At 46.0% G+C, this 19,090-nt stretch overlaps 1 protein-coding gene across 5 annotated transcripts in view; it reads right to left on the bottom strand.

Moving 5' to 3' along the window:
- Positions 1-101: 101 nt before the first annotated feature.
- LOC118396758 (protein tweety homolog 2-like) overlaps positions 102-19,090 on the bottom strand; it is a 133,251-nt gene continuing 114,262 nt past the window's right edge. For 4 of the 5 annotated variants that reach the window (XM_052471496.1, XM_052471504.1, XM_052471499.1 and 1 more), the window contains 8 exons: positions 13,243-13,312; positions 13,031-13,086; positions 11,691-11,783; positions 11,506-11,598; positions 10,813-10,955; positions 5,907-6,107; positions 5,594-5,672; positions 102-3,530 (listed from right to left, as the gene is read on the bottom strand). In XM_052471496.1, the coding sequence (XP_052327456.1) occupies positions 3,450-3,530; positions 5,594-5,672; positions 5,907-6,107; positions 10,813-10,955; positions 11,506-11,598; positions 11,691-11,783; positions 13,031-13,086; positions 13,243-13,312 (816 nt within the window). In that variant the 3' untranslated portion in view covers positions 102-3,449. Of the gene's footprint in view, positions 3,531-4,157; positions 5,557-5,593; positions 5,673-5,906; positions 6,108-10,812; positions 10,956-11,505; positions 11,599-11,690; positions 11,784-13,030; positions 13,087-13,242; positions 13,313-19,090 lie in introns of those variants that run through there. The other variant, XM_052471492.1, reaches the window with a different exon arrangement.

Genomic DNA, 19,090 nt, shown 5'->3' with positions numbered 1-19,090 from the left:
TTGGAGGCGTTGTCACCGTCAGGTCTGCCACACTTTAATTTTTGGACTTAAGAAAAAGCATTAACATAACGAAGATACACCAAACACATGAGAATACTAGCTACACAAAAGTATTTTATTAACTTACAATAACACCCCATGTCTGAGGATACATAGAAATCAATCACCACTCTCAATGGTTGAAGACAGTGCTACTTCACATGGACTCAAACTGAAAAATAAACCAACATAAAATAACATAACAAAACCCTACAGAATTAAACATGAACTGACAATAGATGAAAACAGAATGTTCATTAAGAGTATGACTATGTTTCTCAAAATGGAAGACAATTATCATTGATCAGCTTAAAACTGATATCTGAACACAATTTCTCCTGCCATGATAGTTTCCAGCAATTTCCAAGTCATGACCAAAACTCAAGTTTATACATACAACTGAATGCCATCATATAACAATGGCCTCTGAAAAAATATCTGATATTGTGGCAGAGCAACTCGCTCCCAAGGGCTTTATTGGTTTAAAACACAACCCGTGGCACATTGGGACAACCATAAAAGAAAAATGAATACCGGTAGTCCAAAATAAGACAATCTGTTATCGTATAATTTATATACAGAAGTCAAGTTGTTCTGAAACAGACACTACAGTATATATGTGCTTCAGTTGCTGTATGTGAACAAACTATATTTGTAACATGTAGCTACTGTAGGTCTATGACTGTTCAAATGATGGCTCAAAACATAAAATCCTGTGTCAGACACTGTGCAGGACTTTCTGAATGGAGAAGAGCATGCAACACAGAGGGGTATATGTATAGTGTTGGGATGGCATAGTGTTGGGATGGCATAGTGTTGGGATGGCATAGTGTTGGGAGGGCATAGTGTAGGGAGGGCATAGTGTAGGGAGGGCATAGTGTAGGGAGGGCATAGTGTAGGGAGGGCATAGTGTAGGGAGGGCATAGTGTAGGGAGGGCATAGTGTAGGGAGGGCATAGTATAGGGAGAGCATAGTGTTGGGAGGGCATAGTATAGGGAGAGCATAGTGTTGGGAGGGCATAGTGTAGGGAGGGCATAGTGTAGGGAGGGCATAGTATAGGGAGAGCATAGTGTTGGGAGGGCATAGTGTTGGGAGGGCATAGTGTAGGGAGGGCATAGTGTAGGGAGAGCATAGTGTTGGGAGGGCATAGTGTTGGGAGGGCATAGTGTAGGGAGGGCATAGTGTAGGGAGGGCATAGTATAGGGAGAGCATAGTGTTGGGAGGGCATAGTATAGGGAGAGCATAGTGTTGGGAGGGCATAGTGTTGGGAGGGCATAGTGTAGGGAGGGCATAGTGTTGGGAGGGCATAGTGTAGGGAGAGCATAGTGTTGGGAGGGCATAGTGTTGGGAGGGCATAGTGTTGGGAGGGCATAGTGTAGGGAGGGCATAGTATAGGGAGAGCATAGTGTTGGGAGGGCATAGTATAGGGAGAGCATAGTGTTGGGAGGGCATAGTGTTGGGAGGGCATAGTGTAGGGAGGGCATAGTGTTGGGAGGGCATAGTGTAGGGAGGGCATAGTCTAGGGAGGGCATAGTCTAGGGAGGGCATAGTGTTGGGAGGGCATAGTGTTGGGAGGGCATAGTGTAGGGAGGGCATAGTGTAGGGAGGGCATAGTGTTGGGAGGGCATAGTGTAGAGAGGGCATAGTGTAGGGAGGGCATAGTGTAGAGAGGGCATGGTGTAGGGAGGGCATGGTGTAGGGAGGGCATAGTGTAGGGAGGGCATAGTGTTGGGAGGGCATAGTGTAGGGAGGGCATAGTGTAGGGAGGGCATAGTGTAGGGAGGGCATAGTGTAGGGAGGGCATAGTGTAGGGAGGGCATGGTGTAGGGAGGGCATGGTGTAGGGAGGGCATGGTGTAGGGAGGGCATAGTGTAGGGAGGGCATGGTGTAGGGAGGGCATAGTGTAGGGAGGGCATAGTGTAGGGAGGGCATGTTGTAGGGAGGGCATAATGTTGGGAGGGCATGGTGTAGAGAGGGCATAGTGTAGGGAGGGCATGGTGTAGGGAGGGCATAGTGTAGACAGGGCATAGTGTAGGGAGTGCATAGTGTAGACAGGGCATAGTGTAGGGAGGGCATAGTGTAGGGAGGGCATAGTGTAGGGAGGGCATAGTGTAGACAGGGCATAGTGTAGGGAGGGCATAGTGTAGACAGGGCATAGTGTAGGGAGGGCATAGTGTAGGGAGGGCATAGTGTAGGGAGGGCATAGTGTAGACAGGGCATAGTGTAGGGAGGGCATAGTGTAGACAGGGCATAGTGTAGACAGGGCATAGTGTAGACAGGGCATAGTGTAGGGCCACTATCCCAGGCCCTACCATACAGTCAGGGTTAGGTTTGTGCTTCACAAGGTTTAGGTCTGAGGTGTATGTGGAAACATATAACTACTATTATGGAATATACAGTATGTGTCGTTTGTAGCCGTGGAGGCAAAGGGAGGACCCTTTGACAGTAGACACTTTCCAGTTCTAAGAGTGTGAATGTCATTTCTGATGTACTTGTTCTTGGCCAATTTCATCAAATACAAATGGTTGGAGTATCAGGTATCAACAGTCATAGTATGGTCCTTCCTTTTGAGTTAACAGTCATAGACCTACAGTAGCTATTATAGAACATCTGTTTAGGTGAATAGGGAGTGGTTATAGGCACAAAAACATGCTTCCATTCTTAACATATGTTTTAGAAGAAGTTTAATTTCAAAATAGACTAATCGTATCATTAGGATCTGAACAATAGATCATTATAAAAGCAATTTCCTGTAAAAGTTACTATTGTCTCGTCAGAGTGAATGAATCAAGCTAGCGTTTTTAAAATAAATCATTATTATGACAATTTCGATTTTAATTTTTTTTTTCAACACTACTACTACACAAAGAGCTGGGAAATATGAGGACTCACATACTGAATTGGTGGCCAAAGGACATGTTGTAAGTTTGATATTATAGGTCAAATTAAATGAAAATAAAAAATATATATATAATTTCTCTATCTTACATTTTCAAAGGTCTTGCCTAAAACAAATGCTGCAGACAAACCAAAATATTTCAATCTAAAGCTATTAGAAAAGTTTCCAAGAGAACTTTGGCAGAATTTCTTTTGACTACACCTTCAGACAGTGGACACAACATGCAATGTGGAATAGTAGGGCTTTACATTGCTGCATTCTCTGGAGACAGCAAGGGAGAACTGAAATAGATTGAATTGAATTGGGTTTGGGATGGGACAACTGTGTGTGTCACACCTTTCCTCATATCAGGCCTTGGTCCAGTCCAGTGAGTTGGACGAGAAGTGGGTCCGTGTAGCAGCCACAAAGTCACACACTGCTGGAGTAGTTGTGCGTGTATGTGTGTTTGCCTGTTTGAGAACCCTCTTGGTGATGGCAGAGATTAAAGAGGAGGAGGGAGGGAGGAGCAGCTCTATGCCTGGAAATCACTCCCAAAGTGTCTGATCTGGTCCTCAGTCATGGACAGGTATGTAGCCCTCATGCTGGGGGAGTACTGTGGGAAACAGAATGTCACAGGACACACAATTAGAGACAACACCAGGTAACGTATAGAGAATGACAACAGTATAGAAGAACACAGGACTCTTTCAGAACAGTATTTAGCCAGCTAGACAGGAGGAAAGGGGAGGTAGGGAAGACAATAGGGTGCCTAATGCAAGCATTCTAACAAAACAGTTGAGGGGACTGGGAGTCAGACATCACCGTAGGCCCCTCCTTATGGACCAAGCCTTCTCAGACAGTAAGTGAAACAGGGGGAATACTGGGAAGGGAAGGTTTACGCCATGCACACATAGGACTGCCGATCTGTCTCTGAATGTCCCAACCCAGGGAGATGTGAGGATAGGTGACCCCACCACAATCCCAACAGCGGGGGGAGACAGACCTGACTGGGTCAAACATACAACTGGAATGATGACGGTGATGATAATGATGTCATGATGATGATGATGATGTCCTGAACAGTAAGGTTGGTAGTTCAAAGCCATGCCAGATGTGAAATAGAAAATGCAGTACCAAAATGAAAATGGAGATGAATGAACATTTTATGATTTGAAACGAAGGCAGGGGGAAAAGCAACTGGGAGTCTATCTTATCCTTCAGACAGCAGAAAACAACTTACTCCGTTTCTAAATTGCTGAGTGTATACCTCCAAAAGTTGATTAAAAAAAGAAGAAAGAAATCAAATACAAACAAACATATAAACAATATAAAAGAAGCTGTTAGCTGAAAAAGTAGAGTGCCACGCCCCGTAGAAGGTAGGTATGTCCAGAGGACACCACATGACATTACCAGTGAGATCATCACAGCTTCTTGGCTAGAGACTGGTAGTAGAGAGATAGGGCAGGGGAAAACACAGAGGTAGATACGGTATAAAACTCAATCATGCATCCCAAATGGAACCCTATTCCCTATATAGTGCACTGCTTTTGACAGGAGCCATATGGGTGCCATATGGGTGCCATTTGGGACTCAGCATTAGTCTAAAGGTAATAAACCTTACATTCAGTCAACTACAAATACATCTTCCCATGGGAAGGATGGCAGGCAGCTACAGTAGATGTAAACAGGCTCAGAAACCCAGAATATATGCGATGCATAAGATATGTCTCTTCATGAAATTCCATTAGGCACAGCAGGCCTTTGACGGGAGACAGGAGAGGATAATTGATCTAAATAGCTGCCATTACAAGGTGCATTTATCATGAGGACCAGAGACAGAGAGCGAGAGCGAGAGCAAGAGAGAGAGGGAGAGAGAGAGAGAGAGAGAGAGAGAGAGAGAGAGAGAGAGAGAGAGAGAGAGAGACTGACCTTTAGAGAGAAGTAAAGTTACCAACTAAGGACTGACACCTGTGAGATCTTCCCCTGGGCATTGGTCTAAATAACACGCTTCCATCTCATCTTAAATGCATGAACATGTACACTACAGTATACCTATGTTAAACTTCTCTTGCACTGTCCTATTCCCTCTGTAAAGAGTCACAATCTACACCTATGTTAGACAGACGGGTAAAGGCACAACGTTAGCAGAGTTCTCTCTGATACGTCCCTAATCAAACTTTGATTTGATATCTGATCAAACTGATGGTCATGATCAAAATCCTAACTGGAAATATGTTATCATGTGGATGTCATTTCCTGTGAAAAACTGTCACGTCATAACTCCTGAGAAAGCAACTACAACAACCATTTAAACAACTTAAAAGTAACACCGACTTGAGCAAGTTAAGGAAGGCATAATGTAGAGCATCATATGGGGGAACTCTTTACCAGAGTTGACACTACAAACAGAAAATAGATGCAGAAAAAAGTCCTAGCGGGTCACTGAATCAGAATTAAATAACATAACAGAAATGGTGGTGAGAGAAAGATCAGTATTACAATGCTGATTGACTTGATAGTATGTGGGAGAGTGGCATCCGGGTTGGGGTCAATTCAATTTAAATTTAGTCAATTCAGGAAGCATTCTGAAATGTAAATTTCAATTCTCCTCATTGGAATTGACCCCAACCATGAGTGACATCATAAAAAGGACTTGGCCTCTGGGACCCAACGCACCGAGGGGGGCGGAGAGCCTCTCCCGATCAGAGGAACGTTCTCGTACCGTGGGTTTCCCCCGAACAACGCTGACTGGGTCCTGAGGAGGGAGAAAGAGAGGGAGAGAGAGAGAGATAAAGCGTCTGCTAAACAAACATTCCCAATCACCAAAACTCTAGCCAGTAACATATCAATCTGGGCCAGTATGCCTTCTTAGCGAGCATGATCCTTACAGTTTACAGTTAGCTTTACTTTAGCTTCAGTATGTTCATACGTACAGCATACTAGACTGTGCATTACCATACAGTCAAAACCAGGCCAGGGCTGGACTCACATGTACTCTGAGACGGGTGCGTTGGACACAGTCTGGGCAGCATGGGTGGCAGGCGGGTGAAGGCTGCTCTGGCTGCCCACACTGCTGCTGTAGCTGCAGAAGCTGTGCATGTTGGTGGCATGGTTGGAGTCGTGGGTCGTCATGCGTCTGGCCTGAGGGTTAAACGGGTCACCCTCGTCTATATCGTCATAATCACGCTCCCTGGAGAGAAGAAGAAGGGTGGAGTCAAGTAACATAGATGATTTAGTGACTTGTAAGGTGTACATACAGTATAAACACAACGGATGTACTGTACACACTCTGGTTCTATATGTATATATACGGCCCTAAGCACACAGCCAAGATAAAGAGAAGTGGTTTCGGGACAAGTCTATGAATGTCCTTGAGTGGCCCAGCCAGAGCCTGGACTTGAACCTGATCTAACATCTCTGGAGAGATGATAATAGCTGTGCAGTGACCCCATCCAGCCTGACAAAGCTTGAGAGGATCTGCGGAGAAGAATGGGAGAAACTCCCAAAATAAAGCAGTGCCAAGCTTGTAGCGTCATACACAAGAAGACTCGAGGCTGCCAACGTTGCCATTTTTCATCCATTAAAATAACATACAATTGATCAGAAATACAGAGTAGACATTGTTAATGTTGTAAATGACTATTGTAGCTGGAAATGGGTGATTTTCTTATGGAATATCTACAAAGGCCCATTATCAGCAACAATCAACATTGGAACAACAATCCTGTGTTCCAATGGCACATTGTGTTAGCTAATCCAAGTTTAGAATTTTAAAAGGCTAAATGATAATTAATAAACCCTTTTGAAATTATGTTAGCACAGCTGAAAACTGTTGTTCTGATTAAAGAAACAATAAAACTGGCCTTCTTTAGACTAGTTGAGTATCTGGAGCATCAGCATTTGTGGGTTTGGTTACATGTTCAAAATAGCCAGAAACAAAGCATTTTATTCTGAAACTCGTCTGTCTATTCTTGTTCTGAGAAATGAAGGCTATTCCATGTGAGAAATTGCCAAGAAACTGAAGATGTCGTACAATGCTGTGTACTACTCCATTCACAGAACAGCGCAAACTGGCTCTAACCAGAATAGAAAGAGGAGTGGGAGGCCCCGGTGCACAACTGAGCAAGAGGACGAGTACATTAGAGTGTCTAGTTTGAGAAACAGACGCCTCATAAGTCCTCAACTGGCAGCTCATTAAATAGTACCCGCAAAACACTAGTCTCGACGTCAACAGTGAAGAGGCGACTCCGGGATGCTGGCCTTCTAGGCAAAGTTGCAAAGAAAAAGCCATATCTCAGACTGGGCAATAAAAATAAAAGATGGGCAAAAGAACACAGACACTGGACAGAGGAAGATTGGAAAAAAGTGTTACGGACAGGCGAATCGAAAAAGACGATCACAAAGAACATTCGTGAGACGCAGAAAAAATAAAAAGATGCTGGAGGAGTGCTTGACATCTGTCAAGCATGGTGGAGGCAATGTGATTGTCTCAGGGTACTTTGGTTGTGGTAAACGGGACCTTGAAGAAGGAATGCTATCACTCCATTTTGCAACACCATGCCATATCATGAGGAAGGAGCTTAATTGGAGCCAATGACCCAAAGCATAGCTCCAAACTATGCAATAACTATTTAGGGAAGAAGCAGTCAGCTGGTATTCTGTCTATAACGGAGTAGCCAGCACAGTCACTGGATATCAACCCTATTGAGCTGTTGTGGGAGCAGCTTGACCGCATGGTACATAAGAAATGCCCATCAAGTCAGTCCACCTTTGGGGAGGTGCTTCAGGAAGCATGGGGTGAAATCTCTTCAGATGACCTCAACAAATTGACAAGAAGAATGCCAAAGGTCTGCAAGGCTGAAATTGTCTGCAAATTGAGGATTCTTTGACGAAAGCAAAGTTTGAAGGACACAATTATTATATCAATTAAAAATCATTATTTATAACCTTGTCAACGTCTTGACTATATTTCCTATTCATTTTGCAACTAATTGAATGTATATTTTCATGGAAAACAAGGACACTTCAAAGCGACCTCAAACGGTAGTGTTTATATATATAACACACACAACCGGTCAAAGGGTTTTTCGATACTTAAAATAGCCACCCTTTGCCTTGATGACAGCATTGCAGATTCTTGGAATTCTCTCAACCAGCTTCACCTGGAATGCTTCTCCAACTGTCTTGGAGTTCCCACATATGCTGAGCACTTGTTGGCTGCTTTTCCATCACTCTGTGGTCTGACTCATCCCAAACCATCTCAATTTGGTTGGGGGATTGTGGAGGCTAGGTCATCTGATGCAGCACTCCATCACTCTCCTTCTTGGTAAAATAGGCCTTACACAGCCAGGAGGTGTGTTGAGTCATTGTCCTGTTGAAAAACAAATGATAGTCCCACTAAGCGCAAAACAGATGGGATGGTGTATCATTGCAGAATGCTGTTGTAGCCATGCTGGTTATGTGTGCCTTGAATTCTAAATAAATCACTGACAGTGTCACCAGCAAAGCACCCCCACACCATTACACCTCCTCCTCCATGCTTTACGGTGGGAAAAACACATGCGGAGATCATCCATTCACCCACACCATGTCTCACAAAAACACGGCGGCTGGAACCAAACATCTCCAATTTGGATTCTAGACCAAAGGACACATTTCCACTGGTTTAATGTCCATTGCTTGTATTTCTTGGCACAAGCAAGTCTCTTCTTCTTATTGATGTCTTTTAGTAGTGGTTTCTTTGCAGCAATTCGACCATGAAGGCCAGATTCACACAGTCTCCTCTGAACAGTTGATGTTGAGATGTGTCTGTTACTTGAACTCTGTGAAGCATTTATTTGGGCTGCCATTTCTGAGGCTGGTAACTCTAATGAACGTATCCTCTGCAGCAGAGGTAACTCTGGGTCTCCCATTCCTGTGGTGGTCCAATTGCGACTGTACTTGAAGAAACGTTGAATGTTCTTGAAGTTTTCCGTATTAACTTCAAGTCTTAAAGTAATGATGGACTGTAGTTTCTTTTTGCTAATTTGAGCTGTTCTTGCCATAGCCAAATACATTTAAACTCAGTTTTTCACAATTCCTGACATTTAATCCTAGTAAAGATTCCCTGTCTTGGGTCAGTTAGGATCACCACTTTAATTTAAGAATGTGAAATGTCAGAATAATAGTAGAGAGAATGATTTATTTCAGCTTTTATTTCTTTCATCACATTCCCAGTGGTACAAAAGTTAACATTCACTCAGTATTTGGTAGCATTGCCTTTAAACTGTTTAACGTGGGTCAAACGTTTTGGGTAGCCTTCCACAAGCTTCCAAACAATAGGTTGGGTGAATTTAGGCCCATTCCTCCTGACAGAGCTGGTGTAACTGAGTCAGGTTTGTAGGCCTCCTGACAGAGCTGGTGTAACTGAGTCAGGTTTGTAGGCCTCCTGACAGATCTGGTGTAACTGAGTCAGGTTTGCAGGCCTCCTTGCTCGCACAGGCTTTTTCAGTTCTGCCCACAAATTTTCTATAGGATTGAGGTCAGGGCTTCGTGATGGCCACTTCAATACCTTGACTTTGTTGTCCTTAAGCCATTTTGCCACAACTTTGGAAGTATGCTTGGGGTCATTGTCCATTTGGAAGACCCATTTGCGGCCAAGTTTCAACTTCCTGACTGATGTCTTGAGATGTTGCTTCAATATGCCCACCAAATTTTCCTTCCTCATGAAGCCATCTATTTTGTGAAGTGCACCAGTCCCTCCTGCAGCAACATGATGCTGCGACCCTCGTGCTTGGGATGGTGGTATTCGGCTTGCAAGCCTCCACCTTTTTCCTCCAAACATAACAATGGTTATTTTGGCCAAACAGTTATATATTTTTGTTCCATCAGACCAGAGGACATTTCTCCAAAAAGTACCATCTTTGTCCCCATGTGCAGTTGCAAACCGTAGTGTGGCTTTTTTATGGCGGTTTTGGAGCCGTGGCTTCTTCCTTGCTGAGCGGCCTGTCAGGTTATGTTGATATTAGCCTTGTTTTACTGTGGATATAGATGTTTTGGTGCCTGTTTCCTCCAGCATCTTCACAAGGTCCTTTGCTGTTGTTCTGGGATTGATTTGCACCTTTCGCACCAAATTATGTTAATCTCTAGGAGACAGAACGCGTCTCTTTCCTGAGCGGTATAACGGCTGAGTGGTCCCATGGTGTTTATACTTGCGTACTATTGTTTGTACAGATGAACGTGGTACCTTAAGGTGTTTGGAAATTGCTCCCAAGGATGAACCAGACTTGTGGAGGTCTTTGCTGATTTCTTTTGATTTTCCCATGATGTCAAGCAAAGAGGCACTGAGTTTGAAGGTAGTCCTTGAAATACATCCACAGGTACACCTCCTATTGACTCAAATGATGTCAATTAGCCTACATCAAGCTTCTAAAGCCATGACATAATTTTCTGGAATTTTCCAAGCTGATTAAAGGAACAGTGAACTTAGTGTATGACCCACTGGAATTGTGATACAGTGAATTATAAGTGAAATAATCTGTCTGTAAACAACTGTTGGAAAAATGACTTGTGGCATGTACAAAGTAGATGTCTTGCCTGACTGACTTGCCAAAACTATAGTTTGTTAAGTGGTTGAAAAACGAGTTTTAATGACTCCAACCTAAGTGTATGTAAACTTCCTTCTTCAACTGTATATACACTCTGGTTCTATAAAAGGGTGATAGAGAGAAAGAGAGTGACTGATTCTTACTAGCTCTGGTTTACTCTCCTGGTGATTATGATCGTGATAGTGGTTGTTTTACCTAATTTATTTGAATGCATTGATTGTACAATGCTCTGGATAAGAGTGTCTGCTAAATGACTAAAATGTCATGTAAATGTAATGAAAGAGACTCAGTGGGAGGGCACCTCCTAACCTGCTGGTGATATGTGTCCATGCCCGGGGGATGGCACACAGCATGGCACAGAAGGCACAAATTGCCAGGATGGAGAAGAGGCAGAGGTAGAGCAGGCCCTCTACCCCATCATAACACACACCGATCAGGGCATCCAGGTAGTCCTACAGCGTGGACAAAGAAAACACATAAGCACACACACACACACACACACACACACACACACACACACACACACACACACACACACACACACACACACACACACACACACACACACACACACACACACACACACACACACACACACACACACACACACACACACACACACACACACACACACACACACACACACACACACACACACACACACACACACACACACACATTAGCAGAGCGCAGACAATGTTCCCAGTCTATCTGAGACATGTTGTGTATATATTGTATCATATAATAACAATAATAAATGCCATTTAGCAGAATGTTTTTTCCCCAAAGGGACTTAGAGTCATGCAAACAGTCATGCAAACATTTGACACATGGGTGGCCCTGGGAATCAAACCCACAATCCTGCCATTGCATATATACACAGCAGAGTCACCATCCTGTAGAACTATATACATTGTCAGTGCTGCCGTGCATTGGTATCCAGTAGTGTACTACTGTGTGTACTACCCAATGATGTAAACATGTCTGTCTATGTGACTGCACCTTGTTGAGTCCTCTACAGTCCAGTAGGGCAGTTAGCTGGTGGAGGCTAGACTCTGATGAGTTGAGTAGGTGCTGAATGCCCAGTAGGTCTCTCTGTGGAAAAGACAAGTGTAGTACTCAGTACACATAACATTCAATGCTTACACGGACGGTCTCACTATACCACAGGAAAATGAAACACTGACCTCGGCGGTTGGGAAGAGAGGCACAGCGAACTGCAGCAGGCCCTGTATCTGCATCTGCATGGTGGTCAGAGACCTCTGGAAGATGGTCAGAGACTGCAAACACACACACACACAAAAAACAACATGTCAACCTCTGGATATATTAATTATCATACATTAGTGGGCTTGGCAGTTCAGCTTTAGTCCAGCAGAGGGCAACAAAAGCCCAATCATTAACAGCAAGTCCGTCATCCACCAGAATCTGGTCAGTCTACTCTGCGTGCTCCACCCCAGAACAGCCAGTAGACTGGGAACCTCGTGAATGTAGCCCTAAAATGGATCTAAAGAATGCTGGCTGTAGTGTGAACGGTATGACTCAAACATTTAAATCATCAAACAACATCTAAATCAAAACAGTGTTCCCAACCATTACAAAATAGACTGGTGCAGTAAGTGCACACTGACACAGACAGTCCGTTATTGAACTACCCCAAACCAGCAACCATAGCAGCAGCCATCATGTATCTCCTGCCATCTGACATTGTCATTTTGTCTCGGTAGCATGTCTACGATCCAATAACTCACTTAAAGAACAGTAGTGAGGTACAAGGGCAGGCTGGCATAGCTGAAGATACAGTACTGACAGGTTTAATGCTCTTGAATAGATAACATGTTAAGGTGCTTCAATGTATTACAAAATATACAATGTTGCAATTTACAGATAGGCTGGAAATATCTGGGACAAAGGAGTCAGGGAAGTGTGTGTGTGTGTGTATGTGTGTGTGTGCGTGTGCGTGTGTGTATCTCAGTGAGCGATCTCTGTACTCATGTGTGTTCTGACTGAGTTGGTTATCAGACTGGGTCACGCTTACCTGCACTCTGTTATTGCATTCCATTGATCCTGAGGGGCATCATGTCTACAAGCACAGCGCATTGATCCTGAGGGGCATGTCTACAAGCACAGCGCATTGATCCTGAGGGGCATGTCTACAAGCACAGCGCATTGATCCTGAGGGGCATCATGTCTACAAGCACAGCGCATTGATCCTGAGGGGCATGTCTACAAGCACAGCGCATTGATCCTGAGGGGCATGTCTACAAGCACAGCATTATAGGAGCTGAAGTCCACTGGGTTAGGGAGCTAGCTGAGGCTGGAGAGAGAAAGACTACTTCTCACTGCCTCTCACTGCCTGACACCCTGACCTTAAAACCTCCTCCTCTCCTCCTGAGAAGCTTAGAGACCTTATTGAACCCCATGAGAGAGAGGGAGGGAGGGAGGGTGGGAAAAAGAGAGCGAGAAACAGGGAGACAGAGGTCAAAACAGGTATCATTGAACCGGTGCTGGTGCTGATGAGTAGTACCTGCTGGAATGGGTTGGGGAGGGCCTGGTTGCAGTACAGGTAGTAATGCACTATCTCTGCAGAGAACAGGAGACACCAACAACAAGTCAGAAAGACTCAGCAATAACATCTCTTTAAGTAGGATGTGATTACAGCCAGAGGTGGGTTTAAATCATCTTGAAATTACAGCTTCATCAAAGTGACATTAACAGCATAATTTGTCTTTAACTCACCAGAACTGATTAGGTCCTTGGTCTGGTTCATGATGAACTTGTCTGGGGTCACACAGAAGTCACTGGTGCTCTGAACATAAGAAGAAAAGGCTAAACTAATGTCAAAGTAGATTTTAAAAACACATGTATGCACGCCACACACACGCGCACAAACAAACTGTTCGTTGAATGCTAAATAACTCTTGGACTTAATAAGAATACATACAGGTTCAACTAATGAGCCTCTGTTTGTGAGTACATTGTTCCATAAATAAAAATATATTTTGTGTGTGTGTGTGTGTGTGTGTGTGTGTGTGTGTGTGTGTGTGTGTGTGTGTGTGTGTGTGTGTGTGTGTGTGTGTGTGTGTGTCCTTCATACCGGCTGCTTTGCTCCAACTATAATTATTCTTGTGAAGGAATTCATTATGCATTAATTTATTGTGTGCCCCGTGCTGAAGCCGTGAAGCTGCAGCCATCTTGCAAATGTCAGTGTTTTTCCCCCCTTCAAATGGCAGCAGTCTCCCTTCATTAAAGCATCACAACAATATCCCAACAACAGCAACACACACACAGCTCATTTAACTGGGCCACACCCTGCAGCCTGGACACAGCATCTCACAGCTTTCTAATGAGATCGCTGCTTCCTCTTAATACAATGCAATCTCTGTCACACCGTAGTGACTACCAGTTACTGTTGGTTTATTGGTAAGCACCACACCTGTCCTTTATTATGGTCCTGGATGATTATTCTGGCAGTCACCATCCACCCACCCACACCCACCCACCCACCCACCCACACAAGGTTAATGGTGGCTAATCCACTGTGTTGACAGTAGCAACCCTAGCAGCCTAATTGTTAATGTATATTAGTAATTATCTATCTTGCCATTGTCAGGCGTGAGAATGTTAGCTCCCAGGCACAGAGTACACACTAAAAGGCTGATCCTAGATCAGCACTCCTACTCTGACACGTTACATATCCATCATCAATGCACTGCTCTAACCCAAGATATGGAAGATGAAAGGAATCTATATGACCATCTTGGACCAAACAAGAGGTGAGATTGGTGTAGAAGCAGGAAGTGGTACACCACAGAACACCCTGTGATTTGTTCCAAACATCCTGACCTTGGTTTACCTCTAAACAAACCAGGCCTGTGCTTTTAGGCCAGATACAGTGTGTGTGTGTGTGTGTGTGTGTGTGTGTGTGTGTGTGTGTGTGTGTGTGTGTGTGTGTGTGTGTGTGTGTGTGTGTGTGTGTGTGTGTGTGTGTGTGTGTGTGTGTGTGTGTGTGTGTGTGTGTGTGTGTGTGGGTGGACGTGTGTGTGTGTAATCAAACCCAGCATTTAAGTCTCAACTACAACTATTGACATGGAATCTTTCCGTTCTGTTGTGGCCTGCAGCTAACCCCTCTGGCTTATACACTATGCATTATCTATGATCCACAGCCCCAAGTCAAAACAGGGGGGGAACAACTCTCCATGATCCACAGCCCCAAGTCAAATCAGGGGGGGAACAACTCTCCATGATCCACAGCCCCAAGTCAAAACAGGGGGAACAACTCTCCATGATCCACAGCCCCAAGTCAAAACAGGGGGGGAACAACGCTCCATGATCCACAGCCCCAAGTCAAAACAGGGGGAACAACTCTCCATGATCCACAGCCCCAAGTCAAAACAGGGGGGGAACAACTCTACATGATCCACAGCCCCAAGTCAAAACAGGGAGGGGAACAACTCTCCATGATCCACAGCCCCAAGTCAAAACAGGGGGAACAACTCTCCATGATCCACAGCGCCAAGTCAAAACAGGGGGAACAACTCTCCATGATCCACAGCCCCAAGTCAAAACAGGGGGAACAACTTTCCATGATCCACAGCCCCAAGTCAAAACTGGGGGAACAACTCTACATGATCCACAGCCCCAAGTCAAAACAGGGGGGGAACAACTTTCCATGATCCACAGCCCCAAGTCAAAACAGGGGGAACAACTTTCCATGATCCACAGCCCCAAGTCAAAACGAGGGGGGGCAACAACTTTCCATGATCCACAGCCCCAAGTCAAAACAGGGGGGGAACAACTTTCCATGATCCACAGCCCCAAGTCAAAACAGGGGGGGAACAACTTTCCATGATCCACAGCCCCAAGTCAAAACAGGGGGGGACAACTTTCCATGATCCACAGCCCCAAGTCAAAACAGGGGGGGACAACTTTCCATGATCCACAGCCCCAAGTCAAAACAGGGGGGGAACAACTTTCCATGATCCACAGCCCCAAGTCAAAACGAGCGGAGGAACAACTCTCCATGATCCACAGCCCCAAGTCAAAACAGGGGGGACAACTTTCCATGATCCACAGCCCCAAGTCAAAACGAGGGGGGGATCAACTTTCCATGATCCACAGCCCCAAGTCAAAACGAGGGGGGACGACAACTTTCCATGATCCACAGCCCCAAGTCAAAACGAGGGGGGACGACAACTTTCCATGATCCACAGCCCCAAGTCAAAACGAGCGGGGGAACAACTTTCCATGATCCACAGCCCCAAGTCAAAACGAGCGGAGGAACAACTCTCCATGATCCACAGCCCCAAGTCAAAACGAGCGGGGGAACAACTCTCCATGATCCACAGCCCCAAGTCAAAACAGGGGGGAACAACTCTCCATGATCCACAGCCCCAAGTCAAAACGAGGGGGGGAACAACTTTCCATGATCCACTGCCCCAAGTCAAAACAGGGGGGGGACAACTTTCCATGATCCACAGCCCCAACTCAAAACAGGGGGGGGAAACAACTTTCCATGATCCACAGCCCCAAGTCAAAACAGGGGGGAGCAACTTTCCATGATCCACAGCCCCAAGTCAAAACGAGCGGAGGAACAACTTTCCATGATCCACAGCCCCAAGTCAAAACAGGGGGGAACAACTTTCCATGATCCACAGCCCCAAGTCAAAACAGGGGGGAACAACTTTCCATGATCCACAGCTCCAAGTCAAAACAGGGGGGAACAACTTTCCATGATCCACAGCCCCAAGTCAAAACGAGCGGGGGAAGAACTTTCCATGATCCACAGCCCCAAGTCAAAACAGGGGGGGAACAACTCTACATGATCCACAGCCCCAAGTCAAAACGAGCGGGGGAACAACTTTCCATGATCCACAGCCCCAAGTCAAAACAGGGGGGAACAACTTTCCATGATCCACAGCCCCAAGTCAAAACAGGGGGGGAACAACTTTCCATGATCCACAGCCCCAAGTCAAAACAGGGGGGGAACAACTTTCCATGATCCACAGCCCCAAGTCAAAACAGGGGGGGAACAACTCTCCATGATCCACAGCCCCAAGTCAAAACAGGGGGGGAACAACTCTCCATGATCCACAGCCCCAAGTCAAAACAGGGGGGGAACAACTTTCCATGATCCACAGCCCCAAGTCAAAACAGGGGGGGAACAACTCTACCTGATCCACAGCCCCAAGTCAAAACAGGGGGGGAACAACTCTACATGATCCACAGCCCCAAGTCAAAACAGGGGGGGAACAACTCTACATGATCCACAGCCCCAAGTCAAAACAGGGGGGGACCAACTCTCCATGATCCACAGCCCCAAGTCAAAACGAGGGGGAAACAACTCTCCATGATCCACAGCCCCAAGTCAAAACAGGGGGGGAACAACTTTCAATGATCCACAGCCCCAAGTCAAAACAGGGGGGGAACAACTCTCCATGATCCACAGCCCCAAGTCAAAACGAGCGGGGGAACAACTTTCCATGATCCACAGCCCCAAGTCAAAACAGGGGGGGAACAACTCTACATGATCCACAGCTCAAGTCAAAACAGGGGGGGAACAACTCTCCATGATCCACAGCCCCAAGTCAAAACGAGCGGGGAACAACTTTCCATGATCCACAGCCCCAAGTCAAAACAGGGGGAACAACTCTACATGATCCACAGCCCAAGTCAAAACAGGGGGAACAACTTTCCATGATCCACAGCCCCAAGTCAAAACAGGGGGAACAACTCTACATGATCCACAGCCCCAAGTCAAAACAGGGGGGGGGGACAACTCTACATGATCCACAGCCCCAAGTCAAAACAGGGGGGGAACAACTCTCCATGATCCACAGCCCCAAGTCAAAACGAGCGGGGGAACAACTTTCCATGATCCACAGCCCCAAGTCAAAACAGGGGGGGAACAACTCTACATGATCCACAGCCCAAGTCAAAACAGGGGGGGGGACAACTTTCCATGATCCACAGCCCCAAGTCAAAACAGGGGGGGAACAACTCTACATGATCCACAGCCCCAAGTCAAAACAGGGGGGGAACAACTCTCCATGATCCACAGCCCCAAGTCAAAACGAGCGGGGGAACAACTTTCCATGATCCACAGCCCCAAGTCAAAACAGGGGGGGAACAACTCTACATGATCCACAGCCCAAGTCAAAACAGGGGGAACAACTTTCCATGATCCACAGCCCCAAGTCAAAACAGGGGGGGAACAACTCTCCATGATCCACAGCCCCAATTCAAAACGAGCGGGGGAACAACTTTCCATGATCCACAGCCCCAAGTCAAAACAGGGGGGGAACAACTCTAAATGATCCACAGCCCAAGTCAAAACAGGGGGGAACAACTTTCCATGATCCACAGCCCCAAGTCAAAACAGGGGGGGAACAACTCTACATGATCCACAGCCCCAAGTCAAAACAGGGGGGGAACAACTCTCCATGATCCACAGCCCCAAGTCAAAACGAGCGGGGGAACAACTTTCCATGATCCACAGCCCCAAGTCAAAACAGGGGGGGAACAACTCTACATGATCCACAGCCCAAGTCAAAACAGGGGGAACAACTTTCCATGATCCACAGCCCCAAGTCAAAACAGGGGGAACAACTCTACATGATCCACAGCCCCAAGTCAAAACAGGGGGAACAACTCTCCATGATCCACAGCCCCAAGTCAAAACGAGCGGGGGAACAACTTTCCATGATCCACAGCCCCAAGTCAAAACAGGGGGGGAACAACTCTACGTGATCCACAGCCCAAGTCAAAACAGGGGGAACAACTTTCCATGATCCACAGCCCCAAGTCAAAACAGGGGGAACAACTCTACATGATCCACAGCCCCAAGTCAAAACAGGGGGAACAACTCTACATGATCCACAGCCCCAAGTCAAAACAGGGGGAACAACTCTCCATGATCCACAGCCCCAAGTCAAAACGAGCGGGGAACAACTTTCCATGATCCACAGCCCCAAGTCAAAACAGGGGGAACAACTCTACATGATCCACAGCTCAAGTCAAAACAGGGGGAACAACTCTCCATGATCCACAGCCCCAAGTCAAAACGAGCGGGGAACAACTTTCCATGATCCACAGCCCCAAGTCAAAACAGGGGGAACAACTCTACATGATCCACAGCCCAAGTCAAAACAGGGGGAACAACTTTCCATGATCCACAGCCCCAAGTCAAAACAGGGGGAACAACTCTACATGATCCACAGCCCCAAGTCAAAACAGGGGGGACAACTCTACATGATCCACAGCCCCAAGTCAAAACAGGGGGAACAACTCTACATGATCCACAGCCCAAGTCAAAACAGGGGGGACAACTTTCCATGATCCACAGCCCCAAGTCAAAACAGGGGGGGAACAACTCTACATGATCCACAGCCCCAAGTCAAAACAGGGGGGGAACAACTCTCCATGATCCACAGCCCCAAGTCAAAACGAGCGGGGAACAACTTTCCATGATCCACAGCCCCAAGTCAAAACAGGGGGGGAACAACTCTACATGATCCACAGCCCAAGTCAAAACAGGGGGGGAACAACTTTCCATGATCCACAGCCCCAAGTCAAAACAGGGGGGGAA

This window comes from Oncorhynchus keta, chromosome 2 (assembly GCF_023373465.1).
Source record: "Oncorhynchus keta strain PuntledgeMale-10-30-2019 chromosome 2, Oket_V2, whole genome shotgun sequence".
NCBI lineage: Eukaryota > Metazoa > Chordata > Actinopteri > Salmoniformes > Salmonidae > Oncorhynchus > Oncorhynchus keta.
This window is presented reverse-complemented; position numbering and strand designations above follow the sequence as displayed.